The sequence below is a fragment of the Mytilus californianus genome, unplaced genomic scaffold (assembly GCF_021869535.1).
Source record: "Mytilus californianus isolate M0D057914Y unplaced genomic scaffold, xbMytCali1.0.p SCAF_34, whole genome shotgun sequence".
Taxonomy (NCBI): domain Eukaryota; kingdom Metazoa; phylum Mollusca; class Bivalvia; order Mytilida; family Mytilidae; genus Mytilus; species Mytilus californianus.
This window is the reverse complement of record NW_026262684.1, coordinates 1,789,064-1,810,293: the sequence shown is the minus strand read 5'-3', so window position 1 is coordinate 1,810,293 and position 21,230 is coordinate 1,789,064. Positions and strand designations below refer to the sequence as shown.

At 32.6% G+C, this 21,230-nt stretch overlaps 1 protein-coding gene across 2 annotated transcripts in view; it reads right to left on the bottom strand.

Annotated features, from left to right (window-relative positions):
• Positions 1–21,230, bottom strand: part of LOC127736620 (uncharacterized) — a 63,711-nt gene that overhangs the window by 6,188 nt on the left and 36,293 nt on the right. Inside the window, exons 1-3 of one of the 2 annotated variants that reach the window (XM_052247178.1) lie at positions 3,694–3,766; positions 3,232–3,343; positions 2,321–2,353 (exon numbers count right to left, since the gene is read on the bottom strand). In XM_052247178.1, coding sequence (XP_052103138.1) covers positions 2,321–2,353; positions 3,232–3,271 — 73 coding nt within the window. In that variant the 5' untranslated portion in view covers positions 3,272–3,343; positions 3,694–3,766. Of the gene's footprint in view, positions 1–2,320; positions 2,354–3,231; positions 3,344–3,693; positions 3,767–21,230 lie in introns of those variants that run through there. The other variant, XM_052247179.1, reaches the window with a different exon arrangement.

The window sequence follows — 21,230 nt, the reverse complement described above, 5'->3', positions numbered from 1 at the left end:
AGTTGACACACTAAACTGCAAACCATCACGTTGTTCACTCGTTCCATTGGTGGATAACGTTTGGTTTTATCAGTTTTTATGGACATACTCCTTTGAAAATGCCTTGGAGTTCGTTGATTTGCTATAATGTTATCTGTATCATGACATATTACATTGGAAACATTGTATGTACTCTAAATGATATTTCGAATTTTTTAGTATCCGCATTTTCACGCCACCTCTAGAATAGGCAGTTTCACAATAACAAGTTATACAACAGACAATAGACAGCCGTATGCGAATAGCAAACAATACGTAATAAAGCTTTGAGCAATATAAATCCAATTGAAACGGGGAATAATATCTCCGGAGAAAAACCAAAAACAAATGTTCCAAACTTTAAATTATCTAGCTTTTATTATCATTAAGAGACATTTATTGTCGAAATGGACATCTGGTCCGATTAGATTTGTACCATGCATTGATATTCCAACATCTGGATCGATATCACTGCATGTGGATTGATAGTCCCCGAAGGTATCACTTAAGACTTCGGCATTGGCATAACGATAATCTAACTGAGTAATTGAAATTTATTGTTTTAAATTTTTTTAGAAATCATTGAAGATTAAGGAGTGTCTTTCTCTAATAAGTAGCTATGGTTCCTTGTCTCATTAGCAATCATACCACACATTCTAATATTGACATGACTTACCTTTTGCAATATAAAGTAGAGAGATAATTGACAAGGTAGTGGTAAGACGCCACATATTTCAATATTTTAAAATATTATGATAAAACGTACATGTATATTGATATTTATATATACGGGATTAAACGACGCATATTTAATGTAAATAACATTTCGTGACATAATGCATTTAAATAGGAAATCAATGTTTCAAACAGTTTTAGTTAAATCGGCGTAGTTTTATTCAAAGGGCATACTGTTTCTACGAAACTTTTCCTTGTACATATAAAATCAACACATAAATGACGTTTTTATATTTAGTAGTGTTCAAAATAAACATATTTAATCACGAACAGATGTCCAACGTCTGAAGTTTGTACTCTACATAACGCGTGTCCATAGACATTGTTGGGAGAGCAAACGAAGTACATATATGACCATATGAGGAGTAAAACAGTATAACAAAAATACTGAACTGAAATACAAGGCAAATTAAAAAAAGAAGGAAGTCTAAAAACTGACAAAATTAAATGCTATTAATCAACACGCGGTACGGAACAAGTGGAAACAATTACAATATTCCTTACTTGGTACATGCATTTTCAGAATAAACAATTGGTGCGTTAAACCTTGTTTTGTAGCTAGCTAAACATCCCACTTGTATGACCGTTGATTAAAGCTCCGTTATAATGCTCATTTCAGTTAAGCAACTTAAACAAGAATAATTGGTTATCTTGACAATAATTTGGACCCAGCATCCAAATCGGTGTAAACATACATCTCAGACATACGACACAACTGACATAAAAATCCAATCGAACATAAAAATAAATCTGACAAAGACACAAACAAAACAAAGTTTTTGTAGTTAATAGTAAATACAGTACAGTAAAAGAAATGGACATATACTGTTTCCCCGACAAAGTAACTAACTTTCTGAGATGGAGTATGAAATATCATATATATGACGCGTAAAATCAAGTCTATAAAATCAAACACACACGCACAAATTAAGTTTCATCCACCAATTATGAAGTCTTAACACCCCCTAACATAATCCCATCCACTCAAAAGTGAAGACAAGAAATAAATGTGAAGTTTCAGCTAAAAAGATATGCACCGTTCAGTCTTAAAATAGTTTTTTTTTTTCGTCTTAAAATAACTAGTTTATTCCACATTCTTCTGTCGGCATATATCCCTTTTTACACTGATCTATAATTGTTATGTTGCCTTCTTGTAACCTTTTAGAAATAGTGTTAATGGAAGTGGTATATTTTGTTTTGGATAAATTATTCATGATGTGATAAAAAGGTTAAAAAAATCAGACTTAAGATAGGGAAAATGATATTAAAATGATGTTATTTATACTGTTAACAAAGACAACGGTAAGCGATTGACAACAATAACATTAAAGACCAGATATCTCCAAATTGTTGTCAGCCATTTTATTTCTGTTTTATATATATCAGTGCCCCTTTAGTTTAGCATTATATATTGCGATTGAGCACACATCTATCAGCGTCGTCAGCAGAAGACTTTTTGGAATAAGAAACAAATCTATATTTGTTGTCAAATCTTACTGAATTTTATTGAAAGACAATACATTCTCTTTGTTATTTTTTGCAAGTGACTTTCTCACCATTCACATACCATAAATCATGACATCCGCCACAAAATACTGGACTGAAAAATACAATACGTACTTGTTATTTTAATTTCACATGTGGAGCAGGATCTGCTAACTCTTCTGGAGCACATGGTAATACCCTCGGTTTTTGGTGGGGTTCTTGTTGCTCAGTCTTTAGTTTTCTGTTGTATTTTTGTGTGCTGTTGTTTGTCTTTCGCTCTTTTTTCTTTCTTTTTTGCCATCGGGTTGTCAGGTTATTTTTGACTTATGAGTTTGAATATTCCTTTGGTATCTTTCGCCTCTCTTTTGTTCATGTTTAATTCCAAATCCTTATTAGAGAATGTCTTAGACACTGTTGCTCAAAGTCAAATCGATATAAAACATGAATTGCAAGCTAGGCTAAATAAGCACAATATTCAGCAGATTTAAATTTCTACCGTTTCAGTCATTGAAGCATTACAAAAAATGAAAACACTAGTATGTTAAGTTAAATAAGTTAAATGTTACAAATTACAAACTTTGATAGAAGACTTATTCTCTATGAGCATGATAAACTTTTGTGCGATATTCACTAATATACATACAAATCGTAGTATATAGTGTTAGATTTATTTTGTCTGGCACATATTAAACCACGAAAATCCACGTACTATATTTTGGTTAATACTTAATAATGTAACCGTAAGATAATCTATTTGTAGAACGACATAAGGAAGTGTAGAAGATTTGTCTTGTCTATCCATCAGTCGTGATTACAATGTACAGTTGTCGCAATCTTACATGAATGAGAGTTTACATTTTTGATTCCATATAAATCTATTTTATTTTTAGAAAATGTGAGACAAATTAGTGTGTTTTGGAGGTAGTTTTACATGGTGTTTTTTGTTTACTACAAAAGTTAAATCATTATGTAAAAAAACAGTTTTTCACTTACCAACATTTAGCGTTGGGATGGCCTTTACAGCTTTTTTCATCACATGGATCTCTTATACACGGCGCTGGAAATACTCCTGGTAAACAATCACTGCCACCTGGACATCGGAATTCTACAGGACAGACATTAGCGACTGATTATTAATTATTATTTAAACCCATTTATATTATAATGAGAATATTTAATCCTTAAGTTATGATATATTTGATTGTATAAACTTCTATGTTTTGATTACGGCTTCCATGAATTAAATATGTTTTCTATTGTTTTATTATCTGAACTTTTAACACAGACACTTTTGCATTTGATACCCCATATCCTTTCCTTTTCTATATGTAGAAATTATTGTACAGTTACCTTTCCCTGTCCATATATATTACATTAAAATTGGTTTTCCTGACGACTCACTATGCGTATTCAAAATTTGTTTTCTCACGATTTACAATTACAACAAATACTTACCACATTTTTTTGTTACATCACTACCACCGTTTGTATACCATAGCCTATTACAACCACCGCAGTAATTTTGCCTTGAACATAAACATTTACACGTATGTATTAACAGATACTGATTAAGGGATATACATGTACATTTTAAAATGTCCACCAAATATCTGAACCTTTTAATATTTAGTTGTTACCAATAATGTCTAGTACATCTCACATAATGTCGTTATCACATTATACAAAAGTTCATAAGATAAGTAAAACAGTCATATTATATAATAGTAAAAGCATGAACATCGTATAGTGATATGTAAACATAATGTTAGGATAGTTGAACGCTATATAATGTCAAGCACACATCATGCAAATCATTTCTTTTTCAATTAAACTGATCGAACGATTATGTCTTCAACATACGAAAATCAACCTTAATCCCTTCCGTTAGGTGTATATTATCATTCCTTCATAAATTATAAGTAACGACCATAACCCTTGTCATGCCAATTGTAAGAAAGAGGTCTTATTGGCGTACATCCTGCTTCGCCTGAAGGTGTCAGACCACCATTTCAAAACAATTATATATTCATCCAAATTTTGCAATTTTCAAAGCTTTCAAAATATTTCACCTCCATAGAAGCCAGGCATATTCTTACTTGTACATGTATCACCTTTCTACATGCCAATTTTTAACTAATGTCTAAAGTATTGTAGTGAAATGCTACCGTCTGGGAGCTAACTACTACTAAACCTAACCCCTAATTTTATGGAAACCTTAAATAAGTATACTGTGGAGCGCATTATTCCTCAATTTTTAAAGCAAACTTATCAGGCTCATAGACAAGTAAATTTTGGCTAAAAAATGGTCAATATTTTTATATTTTTCTTTCACCAACAGTTTCATTCTGCAAATTCATTTGTTAGTTGAAATAAACAATGACATCAAAAGCACAATTTTTTGTCAAGGAAGGGCTACTTTTACGTTTTTATGTTCTAACTTGAAGTGGGTGAATTGGTGGACTGACACCTAAAATTCATACCTTAAAATGCACGAACGGGAAATTTTGTAATTTGTCTCACTTTTTTCGACTATATGTTTTATAATTTTAAATGAAGGCGTCATACAGAACAATTCTCATCTAGTTTTATGTGAATGAAAATTAAAAATGTACATCAATATAATAGTAATAAATTAATTTGTTTGTACATTTAGTTTTAAAGTAAATTGATTTATATATAATAAAGCAAACTACTATACTATAATATTTATTGATCTTAGATTAAACAAATTTAGTCCATGCTCATGGATATCTTTTTCAGTTATTTTGTCTAATTTCAGAAATTACATTTAATTTATATTTGTTGGTCATATTGAATTTAACCAAAAAAAACCATAAAACTAGAGACGATTAATACAAGTGCACGCATATCGTCTTGTCGTTAAGGTGCATGTAAAAGATACTTTTTTTTATTATTATAAAAAAATAGAATTGAAAATACACTTAATAAATCGAGTCTAAAGCGCTTTCGGTTTGTAGTAATTGATCCAATTGGATTTCTTCTCTTATGTTTCGAATCTGTGTTAATATAATTAATATTACCTGCATTTAGCACCCTTGCAATTCTGTCCTCGGCATGGATTTACAAAGCACTTAACCTTCTTGATTCCATTAGGGCATGTCTTGCAACCTTGAAATAAGTCAAGTTAAATATTTCTATGAAAGAAGAATAATTAAGTAGTTAATTATGAATACACACGCTCAAAATATTAAATCAACTTTATTTTGCGAGTATCTGGGTTTGCTTATCAAATGTACACGCTTTCTGGTAAATCAGCTTAAGGTACCAGTCTTGTATTACAACTCCAGTTTCCGGTGCATGTCAAAATATGAAGGTAAATAAAATAGTCAATTTTTTTCTGAATTACTTTCTGGACTCAATATTTTCTGTTTGATTAAAAGTTTATGCTGAATTGAAACATATATATAGATTTTTAAAAATCTTGCATCTTTTTGGGGATATCAATCCAAGAAAGTGGAAGGATATCATGTTTACTAGAAGTGATGCGGCCTAGTAAAAACAGCAAAAAGAAAGTAGAAAAAAATTGTTTTGACTTAAGGGTTACGTAACTTTTTATTCTTCGTGGCATGACCCACTTTTTTTTCGATTAAATCACAATTTCACATTAGTACATACATGATATGAGCATGAAAATTTTTTTCTATGTAGCATTTTTTATTTATTATTTTCAAAGATCAGCTGTTTTGCATGTAAGCCTATGGAGCAGTCAATTACAAAACTGCAACCGTAAGCTGCAAAATTTGAAATTACACTCCAAAATAGTAAAGCAGGTTTTATTTATTGATCTTAGATTAAACAAATTTAGTTCATGCTCATGGATGTCTTTTAAAGTTTTTTGTCTAATTTCAGAAATTACATTTAATTTATATTTGTTGGTCATATTGAATTCAACCAAAAAACATAAAACAGGATCTCAACATTGACGACTTCAAGTCTAAATCTCCTGATTGCACCTGTGCTAGTTCCCAATTCACATATAATCCGGCTGGCCACGTTATTACCGGAGACGTTTGTCAATATTGTCAATAACACTTCCCTGCGAAATTTGTTATCCAAAGGTCCGAAATATCGTGAGCCTAAATCCATCAATTGGAAATACAACTTCAAAATACTGATGGTTTCAGTCGAGGATTATGCCATGCAATGGGCTAAACGCGAGAAAGAAGACGTAGATACTCTTTCCGAATGGATTAAGGCTGTGAGGTCGTTGATACAAATCCGAATTAAGAAACTAAATGGGCATATCAATACCCACGCTACGTCAATTTTTAAAGACCCAAATGTTGCAAAACACTTGTCCTATCTCTATGACAAATATGTTGTTGTCCCCGTAGATAAAGCCCCAAACAACATCGTTTTTGTGTGTAAATATCATTACATAGACTGCTTGATAAATGAATTAGGTATTGACAATTCACTTGGAAACTCAACATATACCCTCACGATACTTACCAAAGAGGAAATCCTGGATAATCATAGGTCTGTTCTATGTTCCTTTGGAATTTCAACCAAAGATGAAGAACTGGATCTTCCATCACTGTATTGCATATCTAAACTACATAAGTGTCCTTACAAACAACGGTATATTGCTCGGTCTTCCAAGTGCTCCACGAAACCTCTTTCTAAATTATTAACATCTATTTTATCAGCAATCCAAGCCGGGCTCCAAAGTTATTGTGAAACTGCCTATTCTAGAGGTGGCGTGATTCAGATGTGGATACTAAAAAATTCCAAATATCTTTTAGAGTACATACAATCTAAGACTCTCTCATCTTTCAATAGTATTAAAACATTCGACTTTTCTACACTTTACACAAGTATTCCCCATTCCAAACTAAAAGACAAAATGAAAGAGTTTGTATTACTTTGTTTCATTAAAAAGAATGGCGAACGTAGATACAGGTATCTTGTTTTGGGGAGGGATAAATCCTACTTTGTAAAGAATCACTCTGATTCAAACACAAAATTCTCTGAAACTGACATTGTCAAGATGCTTGATTTCTTGATTGACAACATATTTGTTACGTTTGGAGGAAGTGTTTTTCAACAGACTGTCGGAATTCCAATGGGAACTAATTGTGCCCCTCTTCTTGCCGACTTGTTTCTTTATTATTATGAGGCTGACTTCATACAGGAACTTCTTAGGAAGAAAGATAAGAAGTTAGCAATATCCTTTAACTCTACGTTTCGCTTTATAGATGATGTTCTCTCACTAAATAATACAAAATTTGGTGACTATGTTGAACGAATCTATCCCATCGAACTAGAGATAAAGGATACTACAGATACAGTTAAGTCTGCCTCATATCTTGACTTACATCTAGAAATTGACAATGAGGGTCGGTTGAAAACAAAACTTTACGACAAAAGAGATGATTTCAGCTTCCCAATTGTGAACTTTCCATTTCTATGTAGCAACATTCCAGCAGCGCCTGCATACGGAGTATACATCTCCCATTTGATACGATATTCCCGGGCTTGTGTTTCCTATCATGATTTCCTTGATAGAGGATTGCTGCTCACAAGGAAGCTATTCAACCAAGAGTTCCAAATGGTCAAGTTGAAGTCATCCCTTCGTAAATTTTACGGACGCCATCACGAGTTGGTTGACCGTTATGGAATAACCGTTTAACAGATGATATCGGATATGTTCCTCATGTCATAACTACAATACCCTCCCTTTTCACGAATGTGATCTACCGAATTAGACTATTTACCGGATTTGTAATAACATAAGCAACACGACGGGTGCCACATGTAGAGCAGGATCTGCTTACCCTTCCGGAGCACCTGAGATCACCCCCGGTTTTTGGTGGGGTTCGTGTTGCTTGGTCTTTGGTTTTCTGTGTTGTGCCATCTGTACTATTATTTGTCTGTTTGTCTTTTTGTTTTTGGCCATGGCGTTGTCAGTTTGTTTTTGATCTGTGAGTTTGACTGTCCCTCTGGTATCTTTCGTCCCTCTTTTATAACCAGTGGGTCGATGTCTCTGCTGGTGGACATTTTTTCCCCGAGGACATCATCCGCCCAGTAGCAAAATTGCATGAATTTACGAAGATCTAACAGGATACTGGCTCGAACGTCGCCCAGTATAAAAAGGTCCGAAACAGACGTCACCATGGACACGGTGTCGTTTGATAAGGCAGGTGTCCCCTCATCACCAGACATGACAAATATCACAAACATGACTCATTCAGATCATCATACTAGTGACAATAGCAATAGTACACATACACAGCCTTGTTCAGTTCTCCTTAAAGACATTTTGGATTTTGATAACTCTGAACAACACTGTCTCATTTCGAAATGTGGAACTAATGGCTGCAAAACTTGTGAAATTTTAATAACAGACGCTCAATTCACTAGCAATTTAACCAAAAAGTCTTACTTTACTAGAAGTTACAATGATCTGAATTGTAAATCTATAAATGTCGTCTACGGATTAGAGTGTAACCTTTGTGGATTGGTTTACGTCGGTGAAACGAAAGGAAGGCTAAACAAACGTATGTGCGGCCATAGATCAGATATCAACCTCAATGCAAACGACATTCTGTACCAGCATTTTAATCAGCCTGATCATTCCATCGTTTCTATGACAGTTCGTATAATCGAAAAAATATACCACAAGACAAACAATCCTCAACTTGCAACGCCTCTCCGTAGACAAAAAGAGGACTACTTGATTCGACAATTGGGAACTGCGACACCATATAGTTGCAATGACAAAATTGATGGTATAGGTATTCTATCTAGTCCTTTCTGTAGCTCGGTGAATGTAATGAATATTTTCAACTCTACTCCTCGACGTAGACGCAGTCATGGTCATCGTCAATATACATCAATTACTTTGCATGATGTCTCTATTAATGACTTGCTGTCATTTATACAAAAGCCGTTAGGCATTCATCACATTCGCACGAAACTGTATTCATTATAACTTTCAAAACTTCATTCTCTGTTTAATTTATGTTTGGAAACCACTGTTACAAACCCTCATTCAAAACCATACAAACTTACAGCTATCATTTCGGATATTGCAAGTCACAGACTTTTCAAACCAGTTCGCATTGGAAAAAGATGAAAAAGAGAAAAGATCTGTTCTTAAACTTTCCTTTGCCAACAAAGGTATTAAAGGCGTCAACTTAGGCAATATCCTTCATCATAAATTAGTTCAGTCGAAAATACCACCTTATTTTAAAGATCAGTCTGTACCAATAATTTCTTATACCTATACCAAACCAATTGCAACTAAAATTTTCAATTACAAACACGTTTTGCAGGATCTCAACATTGACGACTTCAAGTCTAAACCTCCTGATTGCACCTGTGCTAGTTCCCAATTCACATATAATCCGGCTAGTCACGTTATTACCGGAGACCTCAACATTGTCAATAACACTTCCCTGCGAAATTTGTTATCCAAAGGTCCAAATATCGTGATCCTTAATCCATCAATTGGAAATACAACTTCAAAATACTGATGGATTCAGTCGAGGATTATGTCAGGCAATGGACTAAACGCGAGAAAGAATATGACTTACCGAATTAGACTATTTAGCGGATTTGTAATAACATAAGCAACACGACGGGTGCCACATGTGGAGCAGGATCTGCTTACCCTTCCGGAGCACATGAGATCGCCCCCCGTTTTTGGTGGGTTTCGTGTTGCTTGGTCTTTGGTTTTCTGTGTTGTGCCATCTGTACTATTATTTGTCTGTTTGTCATTTTGTTTTTGGCCATGGCGTTGTCAATTTGTTTTCGATCTGTGAGTTTGACTGTCCCTCTGGTATCATTCGTCCCTCCTTTTTTAACACGCCTGAAATTTTATCTTTCTTTGACAATTCCTTTAACTGTATGTCGGTAAAAGCGTTCATAATATCGCTATAATTATAATTCAAATTTTACTTCCATGTCATCACTTTAATGACTTGCAATCGAAGACAATGAATTATCGCTTGCAATGAGCAATTACCGTGTGTCCCTAGTAGAAAAGGCACTGTTAACTATTCCGGAGTACTAGGGTACAACCCGAGTTGTTGTAAGATTCGCATGGTTATGAGTACAGTCAGAAGATACAAAAAGAACCTTAAAATTTCTTAAATCCAAGGGAACTGACAATGGAATGGAAAAATTGAAAGACAACGAAAAGATAAATACGTCCAGAAAACAATACACAAAAAGACTTAAGACTTAGCAACACCAACGCAACCATAAATTTAGAACTGATCTCAGAACCTGTGATATTTGGATTGGAAATTAGTCTGTTGCTGTAGAAACCTTTACATGGACGGGATATCATCTCCATGTGTTTTTGGTTATGTTGTTTATTGTGTCCGTCAATTAAGATACGGTCCATAAAAACTTATGATTCCTTTGTATAACTTATTCTAATTAGACCTTTTCAACTATTGTCTACACCTACAGTTGACAACGACTACGACAGGTATAAGATGTGAGTGGTCGTCTTAAAAGTAATAATGGTTGTATATCATTGTTGTCAATAACTGAATTGAAAGGGAAAAAAAATTTTGTCTATTTGTATTTACCACAATGATATTTTGTCTTGTTTTGGTTATAAACTATTTACTGATTTAAATTTTTTAATTTTATTTTTTAAATGAGTTTGATAAAGAGTCTGGTTGGGGTTTAGAGAATAGACATAAATGGACAAATACTACAGAATCATGCGCAATAAAATAGAAAAAAATAGGCCAACATAATATAGAATAGAGAATACTAAGGTGCTAAATTATAATAAAAAATAGAGAATAAGGGGCAAAATAAAACAGAATAGAGAATAATGGGCAAAATAAAAAACAGAATAGAGAATAATGGGCAAAATAAAAGAAGAATAGAGAAAAATGACTAAACAAAAATTAATACAAAGTTGAGGGACCCCCATTCAGACCCCCATGAATGAATAAAAGGAAAATCTTTAATATTCTATTCTATATTTTTAGAAGATGAGACTTTAGCTACTTTAAGCTAGCAAAATGGAAAAAAATATTAGTCGTAAATATGTAAACAGACAATTATTTTATGTCTATTGACAAGGGCGGCACATGTCTATACAAAGTCCGTTATTATTTGCCTCTAATGCCTTCACTATGTATACTTAGTAACTTTATTTTTTAATTCACTCATGCTATGTTCAACTTAAATGTGTTTTCATTGACAATTTGTACAGAACAATTAGATAAGGCGAATGTCTTGTTTCATATTTTGGGTATATTTTTTAATTCACTCATGCTATGTTCAACTTAAATGTGTTTTCATTGACAATTTGTACAGAACATTTAGATAAGGCGAATGTCTTGTTTCATATTTTGGTTATATTTTTTAATTCAAATGGCACAAAACAGACTTTGACAATAATGAGAAAACGCAGGCACGGACAATGAACACGGCACGAATAAAGCTTAAAATCACACAATGCAACACATAAAACAGACATTTCGAGTTACCGCGTGATCTCCAATACTGTCGGGAAATCAGTACCAAGCCGCGAGATCTGAACAGCTCCGATAATACAAAGAGATAAAATCCGATGCCGCAGCATAATATTGTAAACTAAAAATTCTACCGAGAAAAGAATATACCATTGACCAACATATTCCGGGGTTGGAAAAGGGGCATAACATATGCCGCGGGGGTTTAACTTATATCAAGTCAAGTGTGAAATATGAAAAGACCATTGGGCCGCATAGTAAAACAAGATAAGAGAAGAAAAGAGAAGCATAGATCAACAAAAGAAAAAATTAAAAAAAAAAAATCGGGGATAAGTATAAAGGCTAATTTTCTCATAGAAAACCAAAGTTATATGAGAAAACACTGACTCCGTTAAACTGGGATCAACGCAAGCTTCTTACAACACACTGGACGTGTTTCCCGTGATGAATGTGCCCGGGAACGGAGAAAATGTATCAAAAACAAAGGGACATGGACTTATTTGTTCGGGACGATGACAACTTATAACAGTCAATTATATTCAAGAGAGGCGAAAGATACCAAAAGGAAATTCAAACACATAAGTCGAAAATAAGCTGACAACGCCATGGCTAAAAAAGAAAGGGACCAACATGTACAACAGGTATCGTGAAGATCTTTTGAGACGCAACCTCTACAATGTCCACAAGTGTGTTTCGGACGCGTTACAGACAGACAGACAGTCCCGTTACAATGTCATTTCCGTAACTTTGTTACTATGGGGATAATAAGATTTAGAGTCATAAAATAACATTCCAAAAACGAGTTAACGGCTATTGGCAAGCAAAGCAGTCTTCAATGAAAAATTTGTACAACTAATTTCTTTACAGATTTATAGAATTGAAAGTGAAATGGTTTATAGATTTTTTTTTACATATGATAGGTATAATATGAAAGAAAAGGGAAACACACAGAAAATCCACAATTATAGCTATTTACACAATATCCGTTCTTTTTTTAAAATAAATACCGTTCCAATCGAATATGTAGTACTACGTATATGTTACATGCATGTTATACCTGAATAATTTTCATTTTTGATTCGACCCCTCCACCTGCAAAACCCCCATTTAATCACATACTGTCAGTTGGATTTGCCATATTTAACTTGCACTGAACGAATGAATATTATACTTCGATATTGCAGTCATCGAATAACATTTTCACAGAAATCAGTAGACAGTTATTAATGTTTTACAACATTTTTCAAAATGTAAAATAAAGTTTTGATAATAAACATGGTAAACATACCTTCTGTTAGAACAATAAATAGCAAAAGTGAAAAAAATATTAGATATTTCAACATCTTAAAACACGTCTCACTCCACTCCCGTATACTGTTCCAACAAGATTTCAGGCAACATGTGCTGTGTTTTAAAGCAAAGCTAATGCCATAATTATTGCTTAAAATATAATGTATTCACATTTCTCACAGAAAAAAACTAATTACTCGATATGAATAAGAAATAGAAATTGCAGAATTACCGGATTAGAAATTCTATCTGCTTTACTTTTATTATGCCCATTGAAAAGAACAAATATATATGTAAAACCAGTGACATTTCAAAGCATGAATGGTTTATGTTTTATCTAAACGTCTTGAATTGTTAAATACTATTATATCTATATGTTAATGGCCAATGCAATTTTATTGATACATGTGTTATGTAATTCCATTGAATTACACGGTTAAACAAATTGTTAGTTGTTTCCATATGAATAGTTAAGAAGGATGAAAAGCTTCACGTATAATATATTCTCTAAAAAAACCCTTGTTGATCAAGCTACAGTAGAAATTAGTTCAAACCATTCTTAAAAACTTTTACAATTTTATAGAACTGGCAGAATCAGTTCAAGGGTAAAATGGTCACTAAACCTATCTAAGAAAGAACGGTTTAAAATGCTTTAAACATGATTTAGAACAGGGACGGAAGGCTTAATCTGACCTGTTAGTCAAATTTTAGATAAAAGAGATTTTATTATAAAGATATCAAAATTACTAGATCTATGTTTAAGTTCTGATTGTTTCTCCATGTTTATAATCAAGGCGAAGTATACGTAATGGCATACCACTAGTATAATTCGGGATAAATTATCAGCGTCGTTGGTAACGCAACGTATCTCCCTTACTCCAAGAAAGGAAAAATAAGCGCACAACCGAGAAATGACTTTCAAAGAAATGATCAAAATGACTCCAATCAGAAATCTGAGGATCATCTTGTTAGCTTAACCTCTATAACCGTTTCAGACTCACAACAAAAATATAACCAACTAAACAAACAAACCTGTGACAATTCTGCTTTTATTGATACCAACCAGTAATGACCCTGCATTTTACTTTTGAAAAACTGTAGTTTTATATGTAATACATAGAGTGCTAGCAAAAAATTGTAGGTGACGCATGACCTGATAATATGTGAGTGTGTGTATTGATTTAGAAGGATATTTGCCTGTTTGTTTTCATATCGACACAAAGCTGAATATTAGGTATATGAATGCAATTGAAAGTTTCAGCATATGAGCTGCGTCGGATAGAAACCGACCTTATGCAAATGAATATCAATACACCTGTTAACCTATTTTGGTTGAAAAAAATCTCTATAGAAAGTTTGTAACTTTTTGAAAATTGGGCTGTTATAAGAAAATCTACAAAACAGACCAAAATTCATTTTTTTATTTTGTATTTGAATGTTCCAAAATCAATCAAAGTCTTATACATGTACATGTATACGTGCACTTGCATAAGGTCGTTTTCTATTCGACGAAGCTCATATATTTCATATGTTTAAATGGAAAAATTAAGAGGATACAAAGGTAGTAATCGAAGAATAGGGCAACTTTTACAAGTCGAAGAACAAAGACGACAATAAAAGAACCATCAGAGTCCGTCCAAAAACAACTACATAGACAATTAAAATTAAACACGAACACGACCGAAATTTTTTTTTTTTATTGTGCTGTTGTGTATCATTTAGTAGTAGTGAAAGAAAGTCGCAAATCAATTATTTTTAAAGATAATGAGTTTCAAGAAAAAAATCTGACACTTGTTTACTGCAATTTTAACCCCGTCACGGTAAATGTAGAGTAGTTCAGTTGATATTTGATGTAAAGATGATGAGAGGTGACTCGAGTTCATTTTTATAGATATTTAAAGACTTTCTTTTTTTAATTTAAAAACCGATTTCCTTCAATTTATTTACACTAATACTGCTTATTTTGCTATCGCCTGTCAAAATACAACAAGCCATTATATTAAATCCATCCATTTTCATTATAAGCACAATTCATATAGCACTACACTAGGTTAACTCGTAAAGCATTACACTATTATAAACCATTTCCTTTCATTTACACTAAGTAGGTTGATCTTAAAGTATTGCATTAGGTCTATGTTTTCCTTTTGAATATGCATAAAATATGTGACACGGGAAGATTAACTATAGAAGTCCAATCGGTTCTAATTTGTTAACGTTTTATTTGCGAAATAAACATTTGAGCTTATTACAGTCTTAAACAAATTTAAAATAATACGCAGTTTTTCAGCCGTGCATATGGAACAAATAATTGTTCAACATATATTTTCGTTTGTTACTGCAACACCGTTTATCCTACAAACATTATATCGTGCTTTATCGTGTAACTAAAGAAAAGAGCAAACAATCGAGAGGAAATTTGGTGAAATAAAATTGCTGCCTAAGAGTTATGTCGCATGCATGTGTCATGTGTGTGTACACCAGTCAAAATGAGTTTATATGTAGACTACATTGCGAGTAATATTTCTAATTCATAGCACCAGAAATGGTGCGGATTAAAAGATACAGAAATATTTAGGTTCATTATTCTGTCAACGGCACAAAATCAAAATCGATCAGTCATGTCAGTAACTATAAATATTTGATTCGTAAAAAACAACACAAATCAACCATTACAAAAAGGTACGGACAACTTTTCAACTATGTAAAGATGAAAGTATAATGATGATTGAAATTGACAATTGGAAGCCGACAGTAAATTTCTTTCATCAATTGCAGTGCGTTTTTATGCCGATTTGCATTTTTTTGGGCAGCAAAATTATCCATTAAAAACTTAGACAGTTTATGTTATAATCAATTGAACAGAATACGATTTTGAATTAGCATCAGTAATAAATAGCTAAACTGCTGATACACACTCATGCTCTTCAACGGTGTATTAGCGTTACTTATATATAAATTTATAGGGTAGAAGTTGTGCAGTGTAGACATGGTAGACATCAATACCGTCGACGAATATTTTCATTTTCCCCTTAAGATTAAACTTTCACAGGATATAGCTTATAACTAGCACGGTTCCTAAGTACTTTCTTTACATCAATCGATTAGTCGTTCAGTTTTGAATCATATTTCAATTTTTGAAGAAAAAAAACTTAACACAAATAAAATAGAATATCTTGCTCAGTAAAATTTTGTGCCAAATTTCATGGTTTTCCCTATATAGTTTATGTATTTTTGACATATCATGTTAATTTCAACAGCCCGTATCTCAAAAACGAAAACGGTAAGCCCCTTTCTTTTATTTTCTTGTGTATGTTTAAAAGCAGTATTAATATGTGAAATTAAAAAAAAAAATCTGTCGATAAGTTAATTACGTACACTTCGCCTTAAATTTATTTTTACTTGTTTGTAATAATGCTTAATCGGTGAAAAAATATTTGTCTGATATTTATGTAATTATTATAAAAAATGCAAGTAATATGTTATCTTTGGAGAGACGAAAAAGTAAACGGTTATTTCTGTGAACGATATAATGTGTTTGCAAGTCTCTATTTCACTTGTTCGTTGGTGAAAATACTGTTTTTCGTCATATGAAGTATCATCATCCAAATAGGAAAACTTAAAACTAATAAAATCACTCCAACATACATTAAGCCCATTCAGTTAAGCATTACGAGCCGTCATCTATCAGCGTCCCCAGCTTTTTGAAATAAGAAACAAATCTGTATATGCTGTCAAATCTAACTGAATTTTATTAAAAGAAAATACACTCTCTTCTTTTTTGTTCGCAAGTGACTTTCACACCGTTCGCATACCAGAAGGCATGGCATCCTCCACAATATATCGGACTGAAAAAGACAATTAGATACTTGTTATCTTAATGTCACATGTGGAGATTGATCTGCTTATCTTTATGGAGCACACAAGATCACCCCGGTTTTTGATGGGGTTCCTGTTGTTCAGTTTTTAGTTTTGAGTGTTGTGTTTGTGTGCTGTTGTTTGTCTTTTGTTATTTGCCATTGCGTTGTCAGTTTATTTTCGACTTCGTGATTTGAATGTCTCTTTTGTATCTTTTGCCTCCCTTTTTTGTTCATATTTAATAAAAAAACATTTTAGAGTATGTCTTTTCCACTGTTCCTTAAAGTCAAATTGATAACAAAAACATTAAATGCAAAACTAAATATATTCTACAGGCTTACATTTCTTGTTTTGTCGTTTCAGTAATTGTAGTATTCACAGAAATGAAAAACTAGTCTGATAAGTTAAATGTTGCAAATGAAAAACTTTGATTTATTCTCTACTAGCCTCCTTAACATTTGTGCCATATTCACCAATATACGTGTTCAATGTTAGATTTTTTCTGCTACATATCAACCGATGAACATCTGATGTGTACTTTCTATTACATAATGAATTAATAAATGTAACCGTATGATAATCTATTTATAGATCGACATTAGGAAGTGTAGAAGATTTATTTCGTCAATCTGTCAATTGTGATTACAATGTACAATTGTCGCTTATGCAATATGCTTACAAACATGTCTTATTTGAATGAGAGTTTACTTGTTTGAAACCATACAAATATTCTATTTTTAGAAATTAAGAGACAAATCAGTGAGTTTTGGGGTATTTGTATGCGTTTTGAACGCAAAAGTTCAATCATTATGACAGAAAAGATTTTTTACTTACCATCATTTAGCTTTGGGGTGGCCTTTACAGTTATTTTGATCACATAGATTTCTTCTACATGGCGCTGGAAATACTCCTGGTAAACAATCACTGCTGCCTGGACATCGGAATTCTATAGAAAAGACATTAGTGATTTGCTTTTTATTATTATTAAAATACATTTATATTAAAATGATACGCGGGTACGTTAAAGCAGTTTTTCGATTTTTTTCCCGGAGTTTTTACCAAGTTAATCCCATTCAGCTAAGCATTATATATTGCGATTGAGCACACATCTATCAGCGTCGTCAGCCTAAGACTTTTTGAAATAAAAAACAAATCTGTATATGCTGTCAAATCTAACTAAATTATATTAAAAGACAATACACTCTCTTCTTTATTTTTCGCAAGTGACTTTCATACTGTTCACATACCATAAGGCATAGCATCCTCCACAATATAACGGACTGAAAAAGACAACTACATACTTGTTATCTTAATGTCACATGTGGAGATAGATCTGCTTACCTTTATGGAGCACACGAGATCACCCCGGTTTTTGGTGGGGTTTCTATTGCTCAGTCTTTAGTTTTGTATTTTGTGTTTGTATGCTGTTGTTGGTCTTTTTTTTGTTATTTGTTATTTGCCATTGCGTTGTCAATTTATTTTCGACTTCGTGATTTGCATGTCTCTTTTGTATCTTTGGCCTCCCTTTTTTGTTCATATTTAATTAAAAAACATATTAGAGCATGTATTTTCTACTGGTCCTTTAAGCCAAATTGATAAACAAAATGAAATGCAAAGCTAAATATATTCTACAGACTTATATTTCTTGTTTTATCGTTTCAGTAATTGTAGTATTCACAGAAATGAAAAACTAGTCTGATAAGTTAAACGTTGAAAATGAAAAAAAACTATTCTCTATTAGCATCATCCTTAACATTTGTGGCATGTTCACCAATATACTTACAAATTGTGAGTGTTTAATGTTAGAACCTTTTGTCTGCTACATATTTACCGATGAAAATCTGATGCGTACTATATCTTGGTTAATGCATAATAATGTAACCAGAAGATAATCTATTTATAAAACGATTTATCTCGTCAATCCGTCAGTCGTGATTAAAATGTTCAATTGTCGCTTGTGTAATATTCTTATTTAAATGAAAGTTTACATGTTTGAGACCATAAATCTATTCTATTTTTTTTAAAATAAGAGACAAATCAGTGTGATTTTGGGTATTGTACGCGTTTTGAACGCTTAAGTTCAATCATCAGGTTTTTCACTTACCAACATTTAGCGTTGGGGTGGCCTTTACAGCTATTTGTATCACATGGATTTCGTATACATGGCGCTGGAAATACTCCTGGTAGACAAACACTGCTGCCTGGATATCAGAATTCTACTGGAAAGACATTAGCAATTTGCTTTTTAATTTATTATTAAAATACATTCATATTAAAATGATAATAGTTTATCCACAAGTTATGATATATCTGATTAAATATGTAGGTTTAAATTAGGCTAAATGAATTGAATACTGTAAATTTAGAAATTATTGCGTGAGTTTATTTTTTCGATTTTTGAAGAATAAACAAAAATGCGTGACTAAGTATTGCGATTTTAGAAAAATCTAAATACAGATATATCATGTATTTGTATCATATGTCAGAATGTGAGTTTTCATTAATGCAATAATCACCCAGTCGCATTATTTGTATTAATAAAAAGTTTATTTTCAAAAATAATTTCTGAATTTACAGTATTTTTCTAATGTTTGATTATCAAAACTTTTTAACAAAGACACTTTTGCATTTATATACAACACAAAATTCCTCATGCAGTGTATTTCCCAAGTCAGTTGTCTGTATTCCGTGGTTGTTGTTAGAACATATCTGTCATATCTTTTTGTTTTTCTTTAGTTGTTTTGTTACGTATCAGGTCATTGGTTTTTTTCGTTTGAATTGTTTCACATTTGCTAATATTAGTTCTTTTTAAAGATGACTTTACTCACTGTAAAAGGGCGTACGGTGACCTATAATATTTTACATCACCGTCATTGGACACTGGTGGATAGTTGTCTCATTTGCAATCATTACATATCAAAGTTTGACTTTGACTGTATGTGCATGAGTTTCATTTTGATTTTTCTTCGGGAAAATCGTGCACCAAGTCAAGAATATGAAAGTTTTTTTTTTCGTTCCTTCTGTTGATATAGTCAAGCATTCGATTTTGGCAAGTTTTATGAACTTCTCCTATTTTGGATTTACCTTGGAGATCGGTATTTCTATTTATATATTTTTTTTACATCTTACCACATCGTTCTGTTAAGTCCATTAAGGAGCCACCTCTGTCTTCATACCATAGACGACTACATGCACCTCTACAATAGTTGTTCCTTTGATAAGAAAACTAACCATATACATATAAGCCTGAAATGGTCATGCATTTTAAATAAAGGCTAAAGTAGTATATCGCTATTCGAAATTCATAAATCGATCGAGAAAAAAACAAATCCGGGTTACAAACTAAAACTGAGGGAAACACATCAAATATAGGAGGAGAACAATGACACTACAGAAACTCAACACTAAAATGCAACACACACAGAAACGAACTATAATATAACAATGGCCATTTTCCTGACTTGGTACAGGACATTTTAAGGACATTGTAAGAAAAAATGGTTTTGTGGCTAGCCAAACCTTTTAACACTTTTAACTGAAAGATATAAAATAGTATCTAATTACTTTGCATTTTCTATCCTAATGCAAATACGCTCTTAGCTGTTTTTGTAACAACCTTCAGGGTTTTTTTTTTTTATTTTCAAAGCTCCTCAATGGCGTACCTTATTTATTCCAACTTTATTTATTTTAGCGCCACTGACGAGTCTTATGTAGACGAAACTCGCGTCCGAGGAATAAACTTATAAGCCTGTTAAATTTGGTGAATTTCTACACTATGTTTTCATTTGTAAGAATGAAGAAAGGTGTTGGACATATGAAAATGAGATAACAACACAAGGAAACAATGACTTAAGGCCATATAAAATGCAACATACAGTCTTCAATAACCGACAAGTGTATTCGTTCCGATACTAAAGAGTTGTCTAAGTTGAAGCTATTAAAACTGTCAATAACACCAAAATCCAATACAAAACAAGTAATGATAGCAAACGATAAAGTTACAGATTTGGAACAGATGCGTGCATACTAGTACGTGGTAGGGTACATGTTGTTCTGCATCTCAGCCCTACCCGTTGGCCGATCCAAAGAGTATCAAAAGATACATAAGAACCATGGATTAAAATAAATGCAGGAAAAGTTGGAAAAAAAACCACAAATACTAAAATACAAATTAGAAAAATAAAATATTTCTTCGTTTCAAAGATTGCCCTAAGTTATAAAAAGCAGACTGGAAGTGAATGAATTCCTTCCGCCCCATTCTTTAATATCGATCGCTGTTAAATTCAATGTTTTACTTCAATAACATCATTCACAGTACAGTACGATACAAACTTGATCAATGTACGGAAGAAAATGTACTAAATAGCAAAGCAAAAA